At 32.6% G+C, this 22,243-nt stretch overlaps 3 protein-coding genes and 1 long non-coding RNA gene across 8 annotated transcripts in view; 2 read left to right on the top strand and 2 right to left on the bottom strand.

The window, feature by feature from the left end:
* The window catches only part of LOC123712902 (espin), a 102,028-nt gene extending 86,310 nt beyond the window's left edge, over positions 1 to 15,718 (top strand). For 2 of the 3 annotated variants that reach the window (XM_045666266.1, XM_045666268.1), the window contains exons 12-15: positions 1,652 to 2,205; positions 12,454 to 12,662; positions 14,383 to 14,552; positions 15,053 to 15,718. In XM_045666266.1, coding sequence (XP_045522222.1) covers positions 1,652 to 2,205; positions 12,454 to 12,662; positions 14,383 to 14,552; positions 15,053 to 15,156 — 1,037 coding nt within the window. In that variant the 3' untranslated portion in view covers positions 15,157 to 15,718. The remainder of the gene's footprint in view (positions 1 to 1,651; positions 2,206 to 12,453; positions 12,663 to 14,382; positions 14,553 to 15,052) is intronic. The other variant, XM_045666267.1, reaches the window with a different exon arrangement.
* Positions 14,284 to 15,931, bottom strand: LOC123712905. The gene is made up of 2 exons (XR_006754137.1): positions 15,793 to 15,931; positions 14,284 to 14,530 (listed from the first exon to the last, which is right to left on the bottom strand). It is a non-coding gene; the product is annotated as an uncharacterized LOC123712905 (long non-coding RNA).
* Positions 15,804 to 17,942, top strand: LOC123712903. Of its 3 annotated transcripts, none has more exons than XM_045666269.1 (2): positions 15,804 to 15,941; positions 16,494 to 17,942. In XM_045666269.1, the coding sequence occupies exons 1-2, from the start codon at positions 15,914 to 15,916 to the stop codon at positions 17,918 to 17,920; spliced, it is 1,455 nt and encodes a 484-aa protein (XP_045522225.1). In that variant the 5' UTR covers positions 15,804 to 15,913; the 3' UTR covers positions 17,921 to 17,942. The 3 variants fall into 3 exon arrangements, with proteins under 3 accessions (XP_045522225.1, XP_045522227.1, XP_045522226.1); XM_045666271.1 differs by having other exon boundaries at positions 15,920 to 15,969; XM_045666270.1 differs by lacking the exon at positions 15,804 to 15,941 and adding an exon at positions 15,981 to 16,191.
* A 227-nt stretch (positions 17,943 to 18,169) lies between these two features.
* Positions 18,170 to 20,953, bottom strand: LOC123713620 (aladin-like). The gene is made up of 6 exons (XM_045667373.1): positions 20,720 to 20,953; positions 20,047 to 20,642; positions 19,726 to 19,938; positions 19,340 to 19,491; positions 18,666 to 18,864; positions 18,170 to 18,507 (listed from the first exon to the last, which is right to left on the bottom strand). Exons 1-6 carry the CDS (start codon positions 20,840 to 20,842, stop codon positions 18,366 to 18,368), a joined length of 1,425 nt encoding a protein of 474 aa, XP_045523329.1. The 5' UTR covers positions 20,843 to 20,953; the 3' UTR covers positions 18,170 to 18,365.
* Between the last annotated feature and the right edge of the window lie 1,290 nt (positions 20,954 to 22,243).

Below are 22,243 nucleotides of genomic sequence, written 5' to 3' on the forward strand. Positions count from 1 at the left end.
GAGAAATGTGCTATTGTAATATATGGTATTCTGTAATTAAATTCGCTTTCTACATTTAATGGGTTGTTAGTGCCGTTCTGTTTGCCTTTCGAAGTATATGTAAAATAAAAGTTTTATTTAAATTAGTTTTACTTTCATTTCTCAGTTCAGTTTTAACTGAGTTTAGTTTTAATTTTCACGTGGGTACACCTTAAAATTAATTCCAATATTTATTTTCAGCACACAAATATAAAGTATTTGCAATATAATAATTAAAAATAGAAAATTTAAACAAATTTAAAAAGCTCCCTTAATCGCTGGTAGAATATCCTCGCTGTATTGCGTTTTACTCGTTGAGCGAGGGAAGCTCTGGGGTGACCGGTATTATCTATCAGGTAATCAAAATTATACCTACGTATAAAGGTACGCGTTCAAAGAAAATTACAACAAACCAAATTTTTAACCGGGTTAAAGCTATTTGTATTATTATAAACTTATAATTATTTTACATAATTTTAAATATATATTTTTCCGACGTTTCGCGTGCTTTACAGCGTGGTCACGGTGACAATTATAAGTTTATAATAATACAAATAGCTTTAATCCGGTTAAAAAATTGTTTTCTTTCAATGTGTAAAAGCTATGTTAACCAAAGACAATACTGCGTTGCAAAGGTTTTTTTAGATTTATTTAAACACGTACATACATACAAGAACAAAGAAAAAAGCAAAAAAAAAATGTTATGATTTTAAAATTGTATTTCCAATAAATATCTACTATTAAACAGTTGTTATAGGTTATAGGTATGGTTTTTATATAGCAAAAGGGCAAGAGTCTCCGAATATCGCCACTCATGGACATTGCTAGATGGATCGCAAATGCGTTGCCGGAATTATTCTTCTGCATTCGGTCGTAGCGTGTTATTTAGATTCAATGCGAACCATATGATTAGCGCATTTACAAGCAAACAAATTTTTCTTAGCTTTTTATAAAGAAAATGAGACCGCATAGACCAGTGTTTTTCAACCTTATTTGTCTCATGCTCCAACGTAACGAAACACAATAAGTAAATTTACAAAACATAATGACACCACTGAAATTCTAATTCCAAGTAATTTTAATACAGTTTCAAATAACCCCCCTGTGGGGAGTGGGCCTCATGTTGTATAAAACTGGTATAGACTATAGTTATATATCTTAAAGCAATTTCACAATAACATCAAAGTCAATTGTACAAAAGTTGTCTTGTTTGAAATTAGTATAGACACAGTATTTATAACGCAATGATAAATTATTATAGAAACAAAAACAAGTGAATTTCTATTCAAATATTCTGATTAATTAATATATGTACAATCTCGTTATATTTTAGTTGAACATTAGCTTCATTAGGTTTGTAAATTATTGTTATAGACATTACGCATTTAAATTGTTTCATTGAACGCACTATTCATATTCATTATTCACAATTTCTACTCCCCTGACGACCATACCGATAAAATACTCAAATCTCACGCATACGCATTCTTAAAAATTTTCTAATATGCCACGGAAATGGACAGCTATAATTACATAAATAATATTAAGATCCTTAAAAATACAGGAAATTTTATCGCTATTCAATAAAAGTCAGCGCGCACTTTCTCTCCCCCCTAACGGTGAATTGTTGCAGGGGGGCGTCGCGACTCGACGTGCGCAGACGACGACCGACCGCGTTGCCCGAACCTCGTGAACAAGCAGCCGGTTCTGCCGTTCGTGCCTCCCGCGTTCCCTAACAACGCGCCCGACAGACTTATCAAACCCTCGGAGTATTTGAAGACAATCACGGCGCCCTGCAAGAGGGACGAAGGCGCGGCGGAGGAGCGGCCTCCCCCGCCGCCGCCCGCGCCCCAGCCTATCCCGCCGCCACCCCCACAGCCACCCTTAAATATCCAGCCCTTGGCGGCAATCAGCAGCGCTGAACTTTCAGCGGTCAGGCTCAAGACAACAGTGACCAAGACGGTATCGGCACCTCCGACTCGGTCGTTGAGCCTGCAATGCTTGCCTAGCGCTGCGGAAATATACAAAAACGCAAAAACTGACCTGATAGAAGAATTGAAGATGTCCAAGGATATAACGGGGATTAAGAAGATGAAGGTGGAACGAGCGAGACGCGAGAGCCTGCAGGACAAGGAGACATTTACGGAGTTTACAAAACGATTCACAGTGGATAATTTTGTTGATCAGGTGAGTGCTTTTTCTGTAAACAATAATACAGTAAAATTTATAAGTCATGCTTCAGTTACAAACCCCGTAGCTTACTTGGTCACGCATCAGTCAATAAACGGAGAGCTCTGTGGGTTTGATTAAGATGTACAAGCTAACGTAAAATAAATCTGTAGAATTTTAATTGTCAATTTTATCAACTATTATTAAAAAATGGTTGTCTTTAAAAGTATTCAAGTTTTTACAAAATATGTAGTAGAGCGTGAAAATCTTCTGTGAAATGTTATTATAAACATTATTATTCCTCCAAATATGAATATTCTATAGTCCGGTTAGGATGAATTAAGAGTTACGCTCAATTATCTTTCTTGTTGCGTGTCTTGTTAATAGTGAATGTACAACTATAACGGATATATATTTCACGTTAAAATCTATATTAAACGTGTTCTGCGCGCGCTAATTCGGTTGTAGCATGTAATATAGCCTGTAAGTATTACAAAGACTTCAATATTGCAATATAGATTACCGATTTTATATAATTACTAAAAAAATACTATTTTTTATAACCCTTTACTTTCAATGAAATATAAAGAAGGTTCTAATTATCCGTCTTAGAAATATCAAAGATTTTCTGAGAAATTGCAGTTGCATCCGTACGGTCGACCCAGTGACACACATACCCTCCCACTGTTTAATGCCCGTGAAAGATGACTGGCTTTTTTGACCAAATTGTTTTAGGTTGATGGAATATGTGATTCTTTTGTTTTTCCTTAAGTATTTATCGGACCACCCACTACGCTAACGGAACACGCAAACCATGTTGGCGTATCTGAAATAATAGGGAAATGTGACATTAATATTATGTGGTAAAGATTTGTTCTTTAAAACAAAACTTCGCATTATGTCAGGCTTTTTAATTCTATAAAAAAAGACAAGAGGTTGTAGAGTTATGTTCGCGATGTCAAATGTAAGTCCAATGTAAAGTGTACAAGAATACCACAGATAACAGGAACGCAAATGTCAGTGTAACTAAATATCGATCACAGATTATTACATGATCACCACAACAGAACACTCAACATATTAAAAACCGAATATGATTTTAATTACGAGGTATTATTTTTTCAATATATTACTATCGTCTATAGAAGGATATAACCGAATAGAAATGCCGTTTATATATTCAAGAAATACAAAGCCATTTCTCAACATCAAATAGGCTCATGTAACTTAGTTTAGTGAAGTGTAAAATGATTTGTAATCGAAAAATGTCTACAACGCGATCAAGGCGACTTACGAAAGTTATTTTTGTTGTAACCTAATTACGAATTGTAGTGAATTAATAAAGCGAAAAACTGTGCATTTTCGCATATTTATAGTTGGGGTAATGATTAATCATGTGTGCATCTATTAATTTATTGAATGATAAAACGGTATTAAATGAAATAATAATAAGTCTCGGTTCAGCACGTCTAACGTTTTTTTTTTAAATTTTGGAAATTAATATTTAAGGTAATTTGAGTTTATATCTCTTTACATAAAAATGAATCCCTTAGTCACGGCATCATGCGTAAACGGCTGGAGCAATTTCGCTAATTCTTTTTTTGTTGTGTTTGTTATTATCAGGAGAAGGTGCTTATGAGAGAAATAATACAGAAAAGTGCGCGGAAAATTGGAAAATTTCAGAATACTTAACCACCATATTAAGTAATCCTGACTTTTGTTTCGATAACAAAGTTTTTATTCAGTGCATAGCCCTTTTACTATACCAAACTTTTTATGTAACCTTATATCAAATATCGTCAAAGTCCATCCTGGGCTAGCCTAATAGTATTTTCTTTACAAACATACGAATATTAACTTTTTATAATATAAATTTAGAAACAAATCAAATTAAACAATAAAACATAATTAAAACGGCGCCTTCGTATGTGTTGTCTTTGTTCAGTTAGTGCCAATAATTCTAATAATAATTAACCCCCTTCAAGTTTAAGTTCTTCCAAATCATCAATTATAATTGGACCGTTAATTTATCGATACAATTACTGTTCTTGTTTCATTCTTATACAGTAATTTTATTTTATTACTAGCCACGGTTTCATCCGCGTTGTTTCTATAGGTTTACCTTTCTCGATTGGAAGATGAAATATTTATTAAATTGTAACCAGGTTTTCTAAGATCAAGTCCTTTATAAAAATTTAATATACCCTAAGGATTTAACGCGGAATATAAATAAAATAATGTTAAGATATCGTCTAAGAGTAGTGTTGGCTTAAGCGTTCGTCTCTCTAAGGTCGGGGGTAAATCTTCACTCATATAATAAAGACATTACGGGAAATTTTTATGCCTGATGCTGATCTACTACTTATCTATTAAAAAAAATAAAGCATCACGAAACTGTCACAGAACGTACCAGTCCTAAAAGGTTGTAGCGCCACTGGCTATTCAAATATATCATCCAATTAGTGTAAATCTATTAAAAAATGAGCGAAATGACTTCAGAATTTTCCAAATTTATGAATTTTTCGAACTTAACAATATATTTTTAATGTTTTCCTTATTAAATAAAATACATAATAAGCTTATTGTATTCCAAGTATATTAGATATTATTGTCATCGTTTTTGTGTTCAATTCCCGTAAACAACATCAGTTCCAGCACCAGCTGACCAACAAATCTTTGTTTTAAAGTTCCAATAAATACACTGATTTTGTGACTGCCTATTAAAAGGCTGTCTTATAATTTGAATACTTCCTATTGTCATTTATATTCAATCACGGTTACTCTTCACGATTCTAAGATCTTCGAATCGACCATAACAGTGTATAAACAATAACTTGTTGAGTCACGGACTCTCTCAAATCTATTTGAAAGTTAGACTTATTTATTTTAACGAAATCATCTCTTATACGTCTAATTGCACTAACTGAAATGCTCTTTCGTCTCTTTCTATATGACTGAGTTGTTAAAAAATTTTACTTCTTTAATTCTGTTAATTTTATCTTTTTGATTAGTAACTGATGTTTTTAAGGGATAGGGTTTTTAAGATAATAATTAATGATGTAGGAACTAATAGGGATATACAGTTGAAGATAAATCTTTGATAGAAATCTGGAATATTATTATTGTTATATTATTTACAAATACTTTAATCATGGCAATGGGCGTCCTCATCGCTTTTAAGAGATCTTTTTTAAATACATTCCATAATTTCAGTCATTAATATGCTATACCCCTAGATAAGGTAGGGGGTCTCCATCACGTTCAGATTTAATATATTTAAAACTAAAAGAAACTATTTATTTATGCCAATTTCTTACTTTCTACCCTGTCTTACTGGATTTATGTTTTCTTAAGTTCATATTGTTTTAAGCCTCGTTAATTGTACACATATTTCAAAGTTTATTATACTAGCGGATCCGTAAATCATTCTCGAACACACAAAAAATTTATGTCGGGCTAAGCCATCCAAGGCGCCACCCAAAGGCATATAAAATTAATTCAAATCATACGAGCTGTTTAAAAGGAGTTCAGTGACATATACACGTACAGTAGAATATTTATAAAGATTAAAAATAATATAAATTTAATGACAAACCGGTAACATATTTCATATTTTTGTCTCGTTATAAAGAATCGTCATATAGTCGCTGTATAAAAGTTTGATATTCCAAGATCTCTCGAAGGGACTATAAAATTAAATGACCTTCCAGATAAGTTTCGTCTAAACTCCGAGATTTTGTTGAACTAACATTGTCTTTGTAATTGACCGGGGGATAAACTTATACAATACAGTCTGAGATTAAAAGTTTAATAAGAAAACTGTTGTACGGGAAAGTATTTATGACATAATCTTGTACATTTTGATGAGGACTTTTCATTTTATACTTTTTAAAAAATTCTTCTGGGTCTGACGCCCGTTGGTTTATGGATAAGATTTCCATTCAATTTTATGTGTACAAACATACTCGTACGTTAGATTAAATTTAACTAAATTTTGAGAGGTTACCCAAACATTTTATATCTGAAACATAGATGGGTAAAGCAAATTATCAAAAGCCGCTAGAATTTTTGTTACGCTGAATATTTATTATTTGAAATCTATACCTATATTATAATTTATGTTCGATTGTAGGGGGTAATCCACATTTACTGAACCAATTTAGATTTTTTTACAAATGGCAATGTAGTATAAGAAATAAACAAATAATAGATTGTAAAGCTTGATAAAAAAATATAAAAATTAACAACTTTTCTATTGTGACACCATTTTTTTACTGGGCCTCAGATTTCTGTATCTGCTTCATGATCATTTGTCAATCTAAGGCAAGTAGGTGATCAGCCCGACACAATCGACGACTTTTTGGGTTTAAGACAAATTCAAGGCAGTACAGCCGGGAATCGAACCTACGACCTCAGGGTAAAAACGACTCTAATGAGTCGCAACCTGAATCAACTAGGTCAACACTGCTCACAGTGCTTGATAATGCCAACATAAGACAGGGACAGCATACGTCTAATCTTTATGCATAAACTCAAAAACTACAGCTGCTCTGAATTTATTGCGATTTTCACCAATATCTAGTATGATTCATGAGGAACTGTTGGGTATTTTTCAAGGTTTCAATGTTCAAAGAATGCCATCCATGAATCTTGAAAAATTAAAAAAAAATATTTTATACACGTATTTCTGGGTTTATCTGTTACACACACAAATTATTCACCTTTATAATGTTTAGACATAGTAAATAATACTTTATTATTATAGTCAATAACAAGAAACCGTTCTAGACATAAAATTTAATATATTGCTGAATATACGTAAAGTTTCCTTGCGCGGTACTTTCGAAAACAATTTCGAATTATATAATTTTGAGTAAAGTGATGGTTATTATAATTTCATATTAAGTTCGTGTTTTATGTCTGGGTTGTCTTGTAGAAACTGCTTTTAGCAGTTAGACCTTCCATTTACATCCCTTTTCTTCTTTTGTTTTTTCTCTCTTCTTATTATTGAAGTATGAGTAATGTCATACTTGATAAATGGGGCTGACGGTAGCCAAGAGATGGGACCAAAAGACACCCCAAATCATGATGGCGAGAAGACAGCCTTGACGTTGGTGTGGTAAAGATAGAACTCATTCAAGAGAGATGGGAGAGGCTTATGCCACAACGGATTTGCTAGACTTGTAACAATTTCAATGTTATTCATATAACTTGTTATTCCTGAGGGCGTAGGTTCGACCTCGGCTGTGCGCCAATAAACTTTTTTTCATGTGCACATTTAACATCGCTCGAACGGTGAAAGAAAGGATCGTGAGGAAATATTCGCTGCTTGCTTGCTTTACCGGCTTGCTTTGGACCCAAAAAGTTGACGGCCTACTTGCCAATTAGATTAACAAGTGATCATGAAACAGATACAGAAATCTGAGGCCCAGACCTTAAAAGGTTGTAGCGCCATTGATTTATTTACATATATTATCTTATGTACCCATAAAATGATAAGCTTTTAGTCACTGAGTTAAAATACTTATTATTTTTTCAATTCATTTCTTCGTAGACAAGTTTGATCGTCAAAAAATGCCAAGAGCTGGCTATCCTCCATTATTTCTTTTATTGCCCTGTTTTTTACATTGTTTTTATGCTAAGGAATTTTTGCAAAAAGTTTCTACTGTTTAGTAAACCAGGGTTTACTACAAGGAAAATGGTCGCTGTTACGTATCCGTATTTACATTCTCATAATCTGTATTTCCGTTTTTATATATTATATTTCTCATAAAAAAATACATCAGTGGCGTTGCAACCTCTTCAGGTCTGGGCCTCTGATTAATATATATGTTTTATGATCATTTGTTAATCTATTAGGCAAGTAAGTGACAGCCTGTGCCTGATACAAGCCGTCGAATTTTTGGGTCTAAGGCAAGGTTACATTACGATGTTTTCCTTCACAGTTCCAGCGAATGTTAAATGCGCACATAGACAGTCCGTTGGTGCACAGCAGTATCGATCCTACGACCTTAGGATAAGAGTCGCACGCTGAAGCCTCTTGGCCAACACTGTTGATTCAATATTCAAGATAGTTGATTTTTTTTGCCTGTTTTTGCAGCCTTGGGCCTTGTGATGACTTAGAGACAAGATTAACAGTTGATTAGCGCATCTAGGGCTGTAAAACTAGAGTCATTAGTTACTTAGTAAAGATTTCAGATTAAAATTAAAACAATTTTGACGAACGGGATACTTAATGATCCCAAAATCTAAACTGGCACGCCCATGTTGATGCAGTAATAAAAAGGATACGTAGGTTAAGCTGGATTTTTTGCAATCTACGTCATGTAGCGGAACCAAACATCATATATACCGTGTATAAAACATTAGTTCAATCTGTTATCACCTACTGTATCACAGTGTGGGGTGGTTGTGCGAAAACCAAAGTTCTAGCAATTGAAAGAGCTCAGAGAGCAATTATAAAAATAATGTTACTAAAAAATAAAAGTTTTCCAACTGAAGAGTTGTACAAGTTTTGCAAACTACTGACCATACGCCAGCTCTATATTCTCCGTTGTGTCCTTAGGAGACACGCAACCTCTCCACATAAAACAGACACACCTCAAAAAAGGACCCAACATAATATAATAAGCTACACAATTTGCAAGACAATCTTTACACGTAAGCAATACAACAATCGCTCAGCTTATCTCTATAATAGTTTAAATAAAACCCTTAGCTTTCATAATCTTACATACCATAAATGTAAAATAACTTTAAACCATTGGCTCGGTACACTTAACTGCAACAAAACAGAAGCATTGTTAAATCATCTAATATAATTTTTTCCTTAATCCATCTTTTCATGCAACACGCGCACACATTTGTTTCGTCTTTCACAAACACATTACATAGTCATCATAATATATATATTTGTTTATTTTTCTTTTTTAAACCAATTGTGTTGGTTGATTAAACTTTGTAAATTTAAAGAAGAGCGAAGCTTCCCTGTCACAGGTCTCTGCCTTACTAGGAAGCCTCTATCTGAATTGTATTGTACATATATCTGAACAAATAAAGAATTTTTTTTTGAATGATACATAAATCCAGTAATAAAATTAAAAAAAGTATTAAAGATATTGTGTACATTGTATCAATGATACAAACGGATTATAATTACTGTCACTTGTAATTCATGTATTATTCTTTTGTACTGCATTGCAATTCATTTTTACTTAAGCTTTTTAATTTTTACTTAACTCATCATATTTATTTTTTAGTTATTTTCCTTACTGGATTTGACTGGAAGAGATCGCTTGTTAGCGATAACGTAGACCATTGCAACCCTCATAATTTTATGTATTATGTTATTTGTTTTCTATAAATATAACGGAGTGTACCTACATAAATAAATATATACGTCAACTGTTATTTAAACAGCGTTCAACTGACCCGATTGACTTAACATAATTTAAAAAAAAAAAAACTATTGCAGATTAAATCTTATTCTGGGCCTCTCAATCGGTAAGATTTTTTTCAACTAGCTACTTTTTTAAGTTAATATAATCTGAAATATCCATTTAGACATATTAGATTACATCGTAAATAGATAAAAAAATACTTTTAATTTATTTATATTAACTATCAAGTACTGTCGAAATAAAATAAAAATTAATCAATAGCGCCACAGCCTTTATAGGTCTGGGCCACAGATTTCTGTATCTGTTTCATGGTCGTTTGTTAATCGAATAGGCAAGTAGGTGATCAGCCTTCTGCCTGACGCACGCGGTCGACTTTTTGAGTCTAAGGCAAGCCGGTTTCCTCACGATGTTTTCGTTCACCGTTCGAGCTAATATTAAATGCGCATATAAAAAAAGTCAATTGGTGCACAGCCGGGGATCGAACCTACGACCTCAGGGATGAAAGCCGCACGCAGAAGCCACTTAGCCAACACCGTCAAAATATAATATGTAATAATGTAGTGACACCTATCATCTGCGCTTACAAAAGCAAAGACGTCATATCCTGAAAGAACGAAGTTATTATTTTGGCCGCTTAGGCTTACAACTTCTCGGCTTTAGCCAATGGGGTAAAATCAGATTAGGGTAAAAAGACCACTGTCACCGAGGAAGCCACGAGACACTTACTTCGCTCACTCCAGCCAGCTTTCGTCCTGCCCTTCAGGCGATTTACCACCGCGCGAAAGCCAAAGTCCAGGTCCAAGTCTCGTAGGACGTCCTTGCTCTAGTCGCGGGAGAAGCCCATTGCGGATGAGCTACGCTCGCCAAATCATCACGAGCTGAGCTGTTGCTTAAAGCCAACATAGAGATTTCGTTAGGAAAATAAAACTACACAAATAGGTAGGCCCCACAGGGGCCTTCAGTGTCACTAATTGGCCGCCCTGAAGGATGCTGAACTGCTCAAGGATTCTTTAGGTTTGAGAAACAGTATACGATCCACAATCGGGTTGTTAACATAACAAAAATGATAATTTAGCATTCAAGCGACTTTACGATAATTCTCTTTCCGCAACTTCACAGCTTACAAAAAAAAACTCCCTCTTCTGACTTTTGTATAAAAACTATCATGATTGTCAAATTCATACATATAACCACCCTTTTTACCGTTGTGGTCACGGTTAAACGAAAGACGATCGCGTGATGTAATCAACTGTTTATCTAACTGTATAAGCCGACAATACTTCCGTATTGAAACCATATTTGTGGCTTTTTTATAATGAATAGAAAAAAGGCTCCAATACATTTTGCGTTATATAGTTTAAAGTTTGGTATCAAACTCTTCTTGTATGAACATGAATGGTTTATTTTCATATCTATATTATAAAACAAAACACTTAGACAAAGCCAAAACAGATAATATAAACAAAATTACGAAACTGAAACTATAAGAGAATGTACTTAACATTAATAGATAAAAGAACTAAAATTAAATATTACTTAATATTATAAAGAAACTAAATTCTTACTACTTCTAAATAAAGTCAATGTCTTTAAGAGCTGTGGAGCTCATCTTTATATTTTATTTAACGTTCAAAACTGCCACTTTAGGTGGTCTAATTGGAATAAATGTTTTTACTTTTTTTACTTTGACTTCTTTAAACATATCCTCACAGCCTCTTTTGCTAAGATGGAAAATGTCTATACGAACTGTATTGTAATTAGCTTAAACCCTATACATTAGCGGTGATGTTGAAAACTTGGTAGACTTATGCGAAGTGAAGAGCAGTGATGGCCTTGAACGTGCCACTTAACCCTAAGGTCGCATGTTATGAACACGGTTATCAAGGGATTTTTTTTTTCTATGTTATTTCTGATGAAGTGTGATTACCTACTTGCTTATTAAAATGTCAGAAAGACACAGATATAGAAATCTGGTTTCATCCGGGGTGAATTATGGACTCCGTTTTTCAATTCGAAATGTATAACTACACAAAAACATCTCAACAATTTCAAACTTTCTTGCCAGCCAGGTTTATTTTCATTGATTATGTAATCAAAAGCAACTTTATTTTATTTTTAAAGTCCTATCCTCTTTTTTAGTTTTATCCTCTTTGAACCTAAAAAATATTTTAAAATATCTTGTGTACTTATAATCTGTGTAATCTGTAGTCTGTATATAGAAATTTAAGACAAGCATGTTTTCCATGCCTTATTTACATTTCTCATTATATATTTTCACCTATTAGCCAGTTTCTCGGCAGAGGAAATTATTTCTACCGCAACTTTTAAATTATAGTTATCCTAATATTATTATTTTCACTTTCATACGCATTTTAATTTTGTCTCTGAATCCCGGGGCCAAAATATGTAATGTAAACGATTTATGTTCATTCATAGCTTTGTCGATTTAAAAAAAGATGAGCATTTTAACTCAAGAAATTTAATTAAAATTCTACAGAACGTGCAAGTTGCTTGTTTTCTTAAAATTATCGAGCATTTCTTTGTACGGAGTGTGTTTGTTGTGTGATATATTTAACAAAGAACTTTTTGTGTAAAATATATACCAGATTTATTAATCTTGAGTAGATATATTGATGCAAAACTTATTATATTTCGATACTTTATTTGTATGTAAGTTTATCTTGGTGTTTCTTTTCAGCTTAATTGCATTTTAAAGTCGAAGAAGGTTTTACGAATAAAGCACCAATATTTATGTACCGATTTAGTAGTAGTAGGTTAGTGTAGCTTAGGCTTAGGATGAACCCAAGTCATCTATTAGTTAAATTGGTCCATGTGGACACTCAATACGATGGTTGGTCGATGGAAGGGTAATTCACAGATCCCTGAGCGTGATGCTGCTGGCAACGTTATCCCGGTTTGGAAGCGGCAGATGCTGGCTAGAAGAGCTGCGGAGAAGGCAAGGCGAGATCTGGAGAGAGAGTTGGCGGGTGAAGCGGAGAGGAGGAGGGCTGCGGCCGTGCCTGCTTGGAAAAGGCAGCTACTGGCACGGAGAGAAGAGGCCGAGTGTAGATTAAGGTGAGTTACGGTTGATCTTCCCATAAATCAATGGCGCTACAACCTCTTTAAGTCTCAGATTTCTGTATCTGTTTCATGATCATTTGTTAATCTAATAGGCAAATAGGTGATCAGCCTTATGTGCCTGTCGCACGCCGTCGACTTTTTAAGTCTAAGGCAAGCCGGTTTCGTCACGATGTTATCCTTCACCGTTCGAGCGAATGTTAAATGCGCACATATAAAGAAAATCCATTGGTGCACAGCCGGGGATCGAACTTACCACCCCAGAGATGAGAGCCGCACGCTGAAGCCACTAGACCAACACTGCTCTATTATATAATAATACTTATTTTAAATTTTTTCACTTGCGGTAACACTTACCGGAGCTTCCTACGAAAATCCTACGATTCTAATAAATAAAAGTTAAGATATATTTATAGACAAAAATAAATAAAATATTTTTATTGAATCACCCTTTTGTTCATACAAATCTTAATAATAACAAGCCTTTATTCATCCACATACATTTAACAAAAATATATATAAATAAAATGTTTATTTTTTACTGCGGTTAGGCCTCTCCTGAACTATCTTTGTAATAATACAATACAAAAACGAACAAACAGCTCTCTAGTAAACTTAACAAGCTTGTAAATGCCTTTCTCTACGATAAAAAATTAAAGCGAGCCAAATTAATAACAACTAATTAGGGTAACGTTTGAGATATGTTAGACACGCACCATGTCTTATTTAGTGCACAAAATAATCTATGGCTAAGTCTAGAACTCATACGAAAGTCAGTTAAATGATTTGTTGTGTTTAACTAACTATGACGGAATTGTTTAACCGTTTTCTAACTGGTTTTGTGTAAAAATTAACTTTAATATTCTTAATGCACTGTGGTTTACTGTGCGACTTTGTTAACGCTTCCTCCTATGGTAGTGGGAAAACGGCATGCCTCAAATCGAGTCGCCCGCGTGTGTAAGACACAGAAGTCTGATTACCTACTTGCTTATTACTATTCTTTTGTGCCTTATGATGGTAGCCAATGGTTATCTACTTGGATGTACGTGCTATGAAACTACGTAAACGTGTAAAAAGGCAACTAAATAAAACTTGATTTTTAAAAATTCTCTGTGTGCAATTGATATTTCCTTGTACGATGTAGAAAAATCTTCCGAGAGGGTAATGGTGCCTCTGGTTTATTATTTTTATTTCGTCGCACGTTGAAAGGTTTTGCGTGACTTGATATGCAAGCATTTTCTTTAGGTAACGTATAAGCTAACTTTTTCCAAAGTTTAGATGAAGGTTTGAAGAATAATAACAATTTAGTTATTTTAGTTAGGGGCCAATTTTGTTTTTGCCTGCGGTTTTTTAACAAATATATTTTTAATTGTGTCAAACGCTTTAAAATCATAATTACGTGTGTTAAATTCGGTAAAACATGTTAATTTAAAGGTTAGAAAATAAATATTTCATAGCAAAGATGATGCGTGTCTGCGGATGCAAAAAATTAAGAATATTCCTGTTAATGATACAGATTATTTTCATGAAAAAGTCTAGCTAAGTCTTATCTCGTAATCTTTGACTTACGTAAATATGTTCAGTGGTTCCCACGTTAGTAAGAAGACAAACAAAATGATACTTTTTTATACGTTGATATTGCGTACAACCGTAATCAGTGCCTGGTACTACCTATTACCGTCATTAAAATACATATTTATTAATATAAAATTTCCAGACAATCATTATACACTCCAAAAGTGGAAGACAACGGTAACGGAGACTGGCGTCCATATCCAGCCGGAGGTCGCGCTGTATCCATAGACAACATCACGCTTTGTTATGATGCTCCTGCGCAGCCCACCCGCGCGCCATCTGAACTGAAACTTTCAACAGAACATTGCAATGGTAAGAAAAGTTTGTCTTAATTCTATAATCCCTACATAAGCTACAAAGTACGTGATATAAATGTGTTTCCTGAAGGTTTAGGTATATTATAAATTATGGTTATATTCAATTGACGGTAATATAACGATGGTTTTTTATGTTGCTGAGTAACATAGGCTATATTTATTTCCAAAATATTGAAATATATGTAACAATATTATTATAATAATAAATCGTATATTTGCAAAGAAAGTTGTACATTTAGATTGATTAATTATAAAAACCGCACAACCGTATAAAAAGTCATGGAAAAGTATGTCTAAAGTTATGGACCCAATACTCTCCCTTTAAAGCCACCTTAAAAATGTAATCATCTTCACCTTGAAAGCATGACACGGCAGTGATCTATTACTTCTAGGAAGGCGTTTTCATAGTTGAATAGCCATTTATTAGCAGTTCACCAAAACAAAAGTTATCGCTATTCGATAAACCTTTACCGTAATAAAAGTATTAATTTGCAGGGCACACAAATGGTAAACCAGAACGCGAAGAAGAGTCAGCGAAAATTATACCCTGGAGAGCGCAGCTCCGCAAAACGAACAGCAAACTTAATTTACTCGAATAGTTGAGAAATTTATGAAATAATAAACTTGAAGATTAATTTATAAAAAGAATTGTATACAAGTAATACTGTTTAGTTTTAAGGCATTGAACGAAAATTTTACTCGTAGATTATTATTATTTATTAAGTGTGTTAAAAGTGTTTTCGTAAGCCATACGAATATTATCTTTTTGTACTACTTTTTCCTATTTTTATACCTTAGCTAATCTAAGGCATAGAAATGTCAAAAATTTCCAAAGGTGGATTCGGGCAGTTATAGTATTTCCGATTGTCAACGATTTTATTTGTCAATTTGCCGAAAGGGAAGAGATCTTCATAATCATTTTCTAATTAACTTGAGACTACAGAATAACTTAACCAACCTTTTTAAAATTTAAAAGGCTTTAACGAATTACACGAAGTTACTCTGTACGAGACCGCCTCTAATCTCCAATTAGAGTTAGCAAAAAATAAATGTATGATATTTTTATACTTGTGTATTACGAATAAATAATAAGTTCTAACAAGCAAGTGATACCATTGTTGCAATATTAGTACGTAAGCTTTAACAGGCTTTGCAAACAGAAAAAATAATTGTATTTTGCAAATATCTTTTCTGTTGCCTTTTTTATTTTGTTTTTAATAAAATCTGTTGCTTACATTGTTTTTTCTTTCGTAATAAACAAAGCGGTACAATAAAATATTCAAATTGCACTCGAGGAATAAAGTCGCAGTAAACTGGGTGATAAAAATGAAATTATTGCTTTAGGAGTACGAAATAATGTATTTTACAAACCACTTCCTGAAAGGTAAATCTACCATAATCATTTATATTACGTGCGTATTATGTACGATCGTACTTATTAAAGAAAACTTGAAGCGGAGGGCAAATGTTTCGTATTTGTTAGTCATTTTTATAATATTTATATTAACCTTAAAGCGAATGTCTGAAGGGAATTGATGTGTAAATCTATCTGCGATTACAAACTACCAGCATCAGTGTCCAGGATATTGAGGCAGATAAAAATGTTGCGGTCGGGATCGCTAACGTTGTTGGAAGTTCGTCGTACACATTGTATAATTTTTATTTAGACTTAAAACTACACGCGACAGATACGCCAATCTTGAATTATACTTAGTTATTCAGTTTTCAAATAAACTAAAAAAGGCTGTCTTTGAATACATAAGAAAACAATTTTGACAAACCCTGGGTATAGTTATGTGATAATTAAGCTAGAATATATTGTTTACTTTTACCACGATTAGCATTTTATTATATTCGTTGCCAGGAGTAAGTCAATGCGAGAAACTACAAATCATCGCATATCAAATCCGATAACGATAACATTTTTATATTGCAGCCGTCATGACTGTCGTATCTACAAGCATAGTTAACGGTTTACTAGGAGATGCAATTCCCAAATACCAAAGACCAAATTTACTGTCAGTTATTCATAATCGGTTAAAGCCAGCAGCAAATTCAACGCATATAAATAAAGTTGCTGAAGAAACAGAAGTAGAGAAGGCAATAAATAACAAAATAGAAGAGCTTAAATCTTATTTACAAGATGAAGATATAGTAAATGCAACGAATGAATTTTTTCAAGATCAAACGAATATTGTAGAGTTAATAAGTAAAGACAAACATAATTTGAGAGATAAGAAATATCAATCTAAACATAACTCGAAATACATGAGACTGAGGAAGAAAATAGACAGAGCACTAAAAAAAGAATTGATTTCTGATAAAGCTCACGATTTAGTAATAAAAACATTAGATAATCTAATAGGTAAATTAGTTGGAAGTCAGTGTAACTGGGAAAATAAAGGCACCCAAATTCATACCCCAAACATGTTGAATGACCTATGGAATAAAGAATGGAAACGTTTAAAAAATAACTACCTACAAAAACTAAAAGTAAACGACGAGAAGCAGATAGGAGAATTAACTTCATTTTTCGACGGATTGTACACGTTTTTTTCCTTCATCATTAAAGATATGGGACTTCTATCAAACATGTATAAAATTAAATGTAAATATATGGATAAACCTATATATAGAAAGCTTGAAGATTTTGAATGCGACTCGGATTCTGATGTTCATAATAATGACTGCAAACGATTTGTGATATGTTCAAAGGAGCTTAAGAATTTCATGTTAGATTTCTATAACTTTATTAATGACACAACGGTGAGTGTTATAAGAAATTATGCAGAAATGTACGTCAGAGATACGGATAACTTCTCAGAAAAACCAACAATTGTTTCATCCATTAACACTACAAGTATTAAAATGGAGAAAGCAGTAGTGGATATATTTATCAAAAACACTAAAGCGTTTAAATTGGATAGTAAACAATCTAAGGAAGGTAATATTAAATACCTATCTAATTATGTACGAGCGACAATTTCAGAGATAAAAACTATTGCAACCAGTTATTTAAGAAATGAATTAAAAGACACTAAATCCAAGTTATCGACAGGAATAAAAGATGATCTGAACATAAGCTTAAAAGTAGATTTAGAAAATCTACAAAGAGAAGTACTTGGAAGAATTTGTTTTGTATTCAGATTTTGCAACGGTAAATATACTGGCAGAAGAAATGGTGACGTCGATAATAGCAACATCAATATTGAATCAAAAATCAATGAATTATTCAATTTGACAAATTTTAGAAGTCTATTAGATATTAAAAGTGATAAAAACAGTTTTAGAAGTAAAAATTATACCTATGCTACTATAAATGTTACAAGGACTACACTATTTAGATTTCTGATATATAAATAAAATTCATAATAGATGAAATCACTTTTATTGTCTTATAATACTCACAAAATCATTATAATCCACAACACTTACAGTTTTAACAAATATTTTTGCATGAACATAGCAACTTAAAGTATTTTAATAACTTATATTAATCCTTCAATTTACAGAAAAAAAAACCTTGAACAGTCGAATTGTGTACAAATATATACTTTTAAACCTATATTGTATTTATTGGCTTTGATATTCAGTGAGAAAAATAAATATTTTGTCTATATTATAACAATGTAAACAACTAATTGAAAATACATATATACAAATATTCATATTCACTCATTTAAGATTATCAAAGGTAAGATTTGTATGGAGTTTGATTAATAATTAAAAAAAATATAAAAACCCCCACTGAAATGACATACATATAAGGACTTGATTAAGTATATAATTAAAAAAAAAACAAATATGCTTAATACGAATCTGTGTAAACTATTGGAAAATGTTGGACTCTACCGCTTGACCATGCAATAGTTAGACAAGCACCCTCAGTGAAGTTTTGCTGGAAAGCTATTGTTGATGGAACTTCATTATCAATTCCACTAATATAGCAACTGGAATGAAAATAATTACTATATAAGTTAGTTTTTGTAATTAAAAAAAAAATTAATACTCTGCCCATGTTTTGTGTGCACTGCAAACACACTTCATTAATTATATTAACTAATTGTTTTCAAATCCTGTCCTATTTTTTTGTCAAAATCCTACTCACCATGGTGACACATTCAGTTGCATCATCATCTGTGTAGTACAAAATACAGCTATTATGTGGGACTCTTCAAACAGTAGGGCAAGGTATTTCCCTGATGGATCCCAGCACATATCAAGTATGGGACCCCCAATGGTGTATCCTGACACTAATTCCACTTTTGTAACATCTAAGACTGGTTGTGCTTTGCTGTCTTTTGCTCCTAAAATTAATTAAATCCATTATGTATGATTTCAGAAATTTATTAGATAAGTGGCTCTGATAAATTTCCTATAAACTTAATAAGTCAGTAATGAAGTACCAAGATTTAATTGTAGTGCTTTTGATTTCATAAGGAATACAGTTAAAAGGACATGACTTATGACAAATTTAAATATTTATGTAAATTCTGAGAACAAGGACAAGTTTAAATTAAAATTTAAGAGAAACAGACTAAATATGGAACTTCAATTTAATCTTAGTCAACTTTTTATAAAAATCTATGTTTAAATTATCTAAAGAACTTGCCAAACTATCAAAACTTTTGTCATAAACAACAATTATTTATAGATAATTTATAGATAATTTATACTAATAATCTTTCAAAATTATAGTTCTTATATTTAATGTCTATTAATAATAATTAACTAATTAACATATTTTGTTTATAATTAGCACTTTCTGTTATCCAAAATTACCATTTAATAATCCAATATTTCTTAAAGCATACACAACTGGTTCTCCTTTTGCTGTAAACAGCACTACATCATTTGGGCCCCAGCAGGCGGTTACGACGCGGCAACCCCGCGCACACCAACGCTCTGGTGTCCATGCCTTTGTATCCCATACTCTAAACATTCATTATTCCATAAAGAGAATACTTCATCAAATGTAAATGTTATGTTAAGATACTTCTATATCAACAAATTTGATAATTGTTTTAATTAAGCTTTTTAATTTTTATATATATTAGGAGTTGACATTGTAATTACACACCATTTTAACATGAAAAAAACTAAAAAATATCTACTCTTTAAAATGTAAATAAATAAATTGTTTTAATGTAAACAAATCTAGATCATACCTAAAAATAATAGATGAAGTAGCAGCAAATATTTTATTAGAACTTAGTGACCATCTTGCAAAAACTATTCCACCCCCTGCCACCCTCCTCAATGGTACAGCAGTTTCCATGGCAACATCCCATACTAGCATAGAAGTGTCGGCACCACAACAGCTAATTAAAACATCCCCATTTGGTGACCAGCTTACATCAGTAACTGGACTGTGGCCAGACCTTAAATAAAAATATATGGTTTATGACACTATTTTTCTACTTACTAAATTGTTAAGTTAAAACTTATCAATTTCATGTATTATATTTTTCATTGAAATATGCTCTTACCGTTTTAAAATTACTGCATTACTTGAAGAAGGCTTTGTAAACATAGAATTAGGATCTACAGTCCACACTATCACTCCTTGCTCACAGCCTACAGCTATCTCAGAAGCTGAGTAAGGTCTCCAGCTTAAGGAGGACACATGTGATTGTGATTTGCACTTCAGTGTTGATACAAATGAAACATCAGAGCTATAGATTCTCACCCCATCATCAGCTGTTGCTATAGCAATTTTTGTTGCATGTGGATGCCATGCCATACACTTGACGGAAGATGCACCCCAGCTACGAGTTCTAGAGTATTTAGACACAATTTTAGGTCCTATATCTTTTAAATGAGGTTGAAGGAAGTATCTAAATGTTGAAAATGCGTTTGCAACTTTTAAAGCATATGTAGCTGCAACAGCTAATAATTTACTTTCAGTATTTATGCTAGGATCTGCAGCTATACTAAGAGCTTCTAAGAAACCTTGATTGTACCAAACACTTGATATTTTCTTAAGAAACTTGTCTTCAACGTTTATGTACATCGATATATTTTCATCGGACAATCTATGATGATGTAGATCTCTTATTACATTGATTTTTGGGTGATGATTTGTCTGGAATACATTTTAGATATTACTTTCCCAATAAACGTAGCAATATTATCATCAACTCTTAACAAATATAACCTTACCGTATTTGTAAATGCAGATATATTCCCGTGGCGGACGTTTCCACAACAATACACTTCATTTATTTTGCAAAAAGCAGTTTCGTTTGGGCCAGGCAAATCAGGAAATCCTTGGAAAATAGACATTTTGTAGAAATCAGACCATTAAACAACGTTAATATTTGTTAACCGGCACAAAAGTTTTGAATTTGAATCTTGTTTTGTAGCTGAAGTCATAACTGAGCTGAAATATTGACAATGGACAAACGAGTTTATGTCACGTTATATTGTCAAGAAAATGTCTTAATATGGGTGCGTTCTCGCTAAAAGATATAAAATCCTTATAATAAGAATTATCATGCATGTTTGTATACTTTTAGTTCTTCTTCTGATAATATAGCTATGTTTAGAAAAAAATCTTGCATTTCAAAGTTTCTATATCGAAGTATGTTTAGTCGTATTTTTTTTCACTTAAACTTAGCCAACTAAAACTAAGATGACAAATAAGTGTATAAAAGAAATGTGTGCGTGTACCAGGTAGTGTACACACGTAAGAAGTGAAACTTCTTTATGACCTTATTTTTCGAAAAATAATCTACAATATGCAACTGTACAGAAATTGTTTAAATAAAGTTAAATTAGATAAAGTTTAATTTTGTTAAACTTTATCTTATATAGCATTTATTATCATAGACATGAATACAAATAATACAATTGTTTCATTTTACTTTATTACTACTAAGATTTTCATGAATTGTTATAGAATTATTATCATAATTATATATTTTGAAACTATTATTATCGTAATTATATATATTTTTTTATTAATGGCTTCGAATCTCTTAGAATTAACCGTGGTATGGAAAATAAAAAGATGGCGCGCAACGGAAAAATGTGACGCGTAACCGAAAAATGTGACGGTACAATTTTTTTGCAATGCCGATAAAGAAGTTTCACTTCAAAACTCTGATGCATTTTTAGAAAAAGTTTATGTCACATTCGCATATTCGTACTTTTTTAGACAACAATGAAGAACACTATACCACCTGCGCCCTTACTGTAACTTTCAATAACAATTTCTACAGCGATCTCGATATTAATAATGAGTTTTGGCTCCACGCTACAGATATTGAAAAAACAATAAAACTGTCGGGATCGGTATTGCTATCGGTATTGGTAATTGGAAGTTACAGAGTTAGGGCCATTTGTTAAGTGAGAAGCGACCTTTTAGCTAATATGTTTTTTTACAGAATTTTGCGGATACCGTTTTTGAGCCCAATAAGAAAGAAGAAACAGTCAATCTGAGACCATTACCCAAATAGGATTGCCACACTATGAATTAATTATCAATCAATAAGATACAATGTTATAAATATCGTACGTACACAGTACACGATATTAACAAATATTTGATATTACAGTAAGGTAAAACCTATTTATATATGCCTCATAGTAAAACTTATTGTTACTTTATATATATACCGATACAATAGGTTATAATATGGGCCTTAGCTATTAAATATCATTCTACATTACATAGTTATGTAG

Source organism: Pieris brassicae, chromosome 8 (assembly GCF_905147105.1).
Source record: "Pieris brassicae chromosome 8, ilPieBrab1.1, whole genome shotgun sequence".
NCBI classification, from domain to species: Eukaryota; Metazoa; Arthropoda; class Insecta; order Lepidoptera; family Pieridae; genus Pieris; species Pieris brassicae.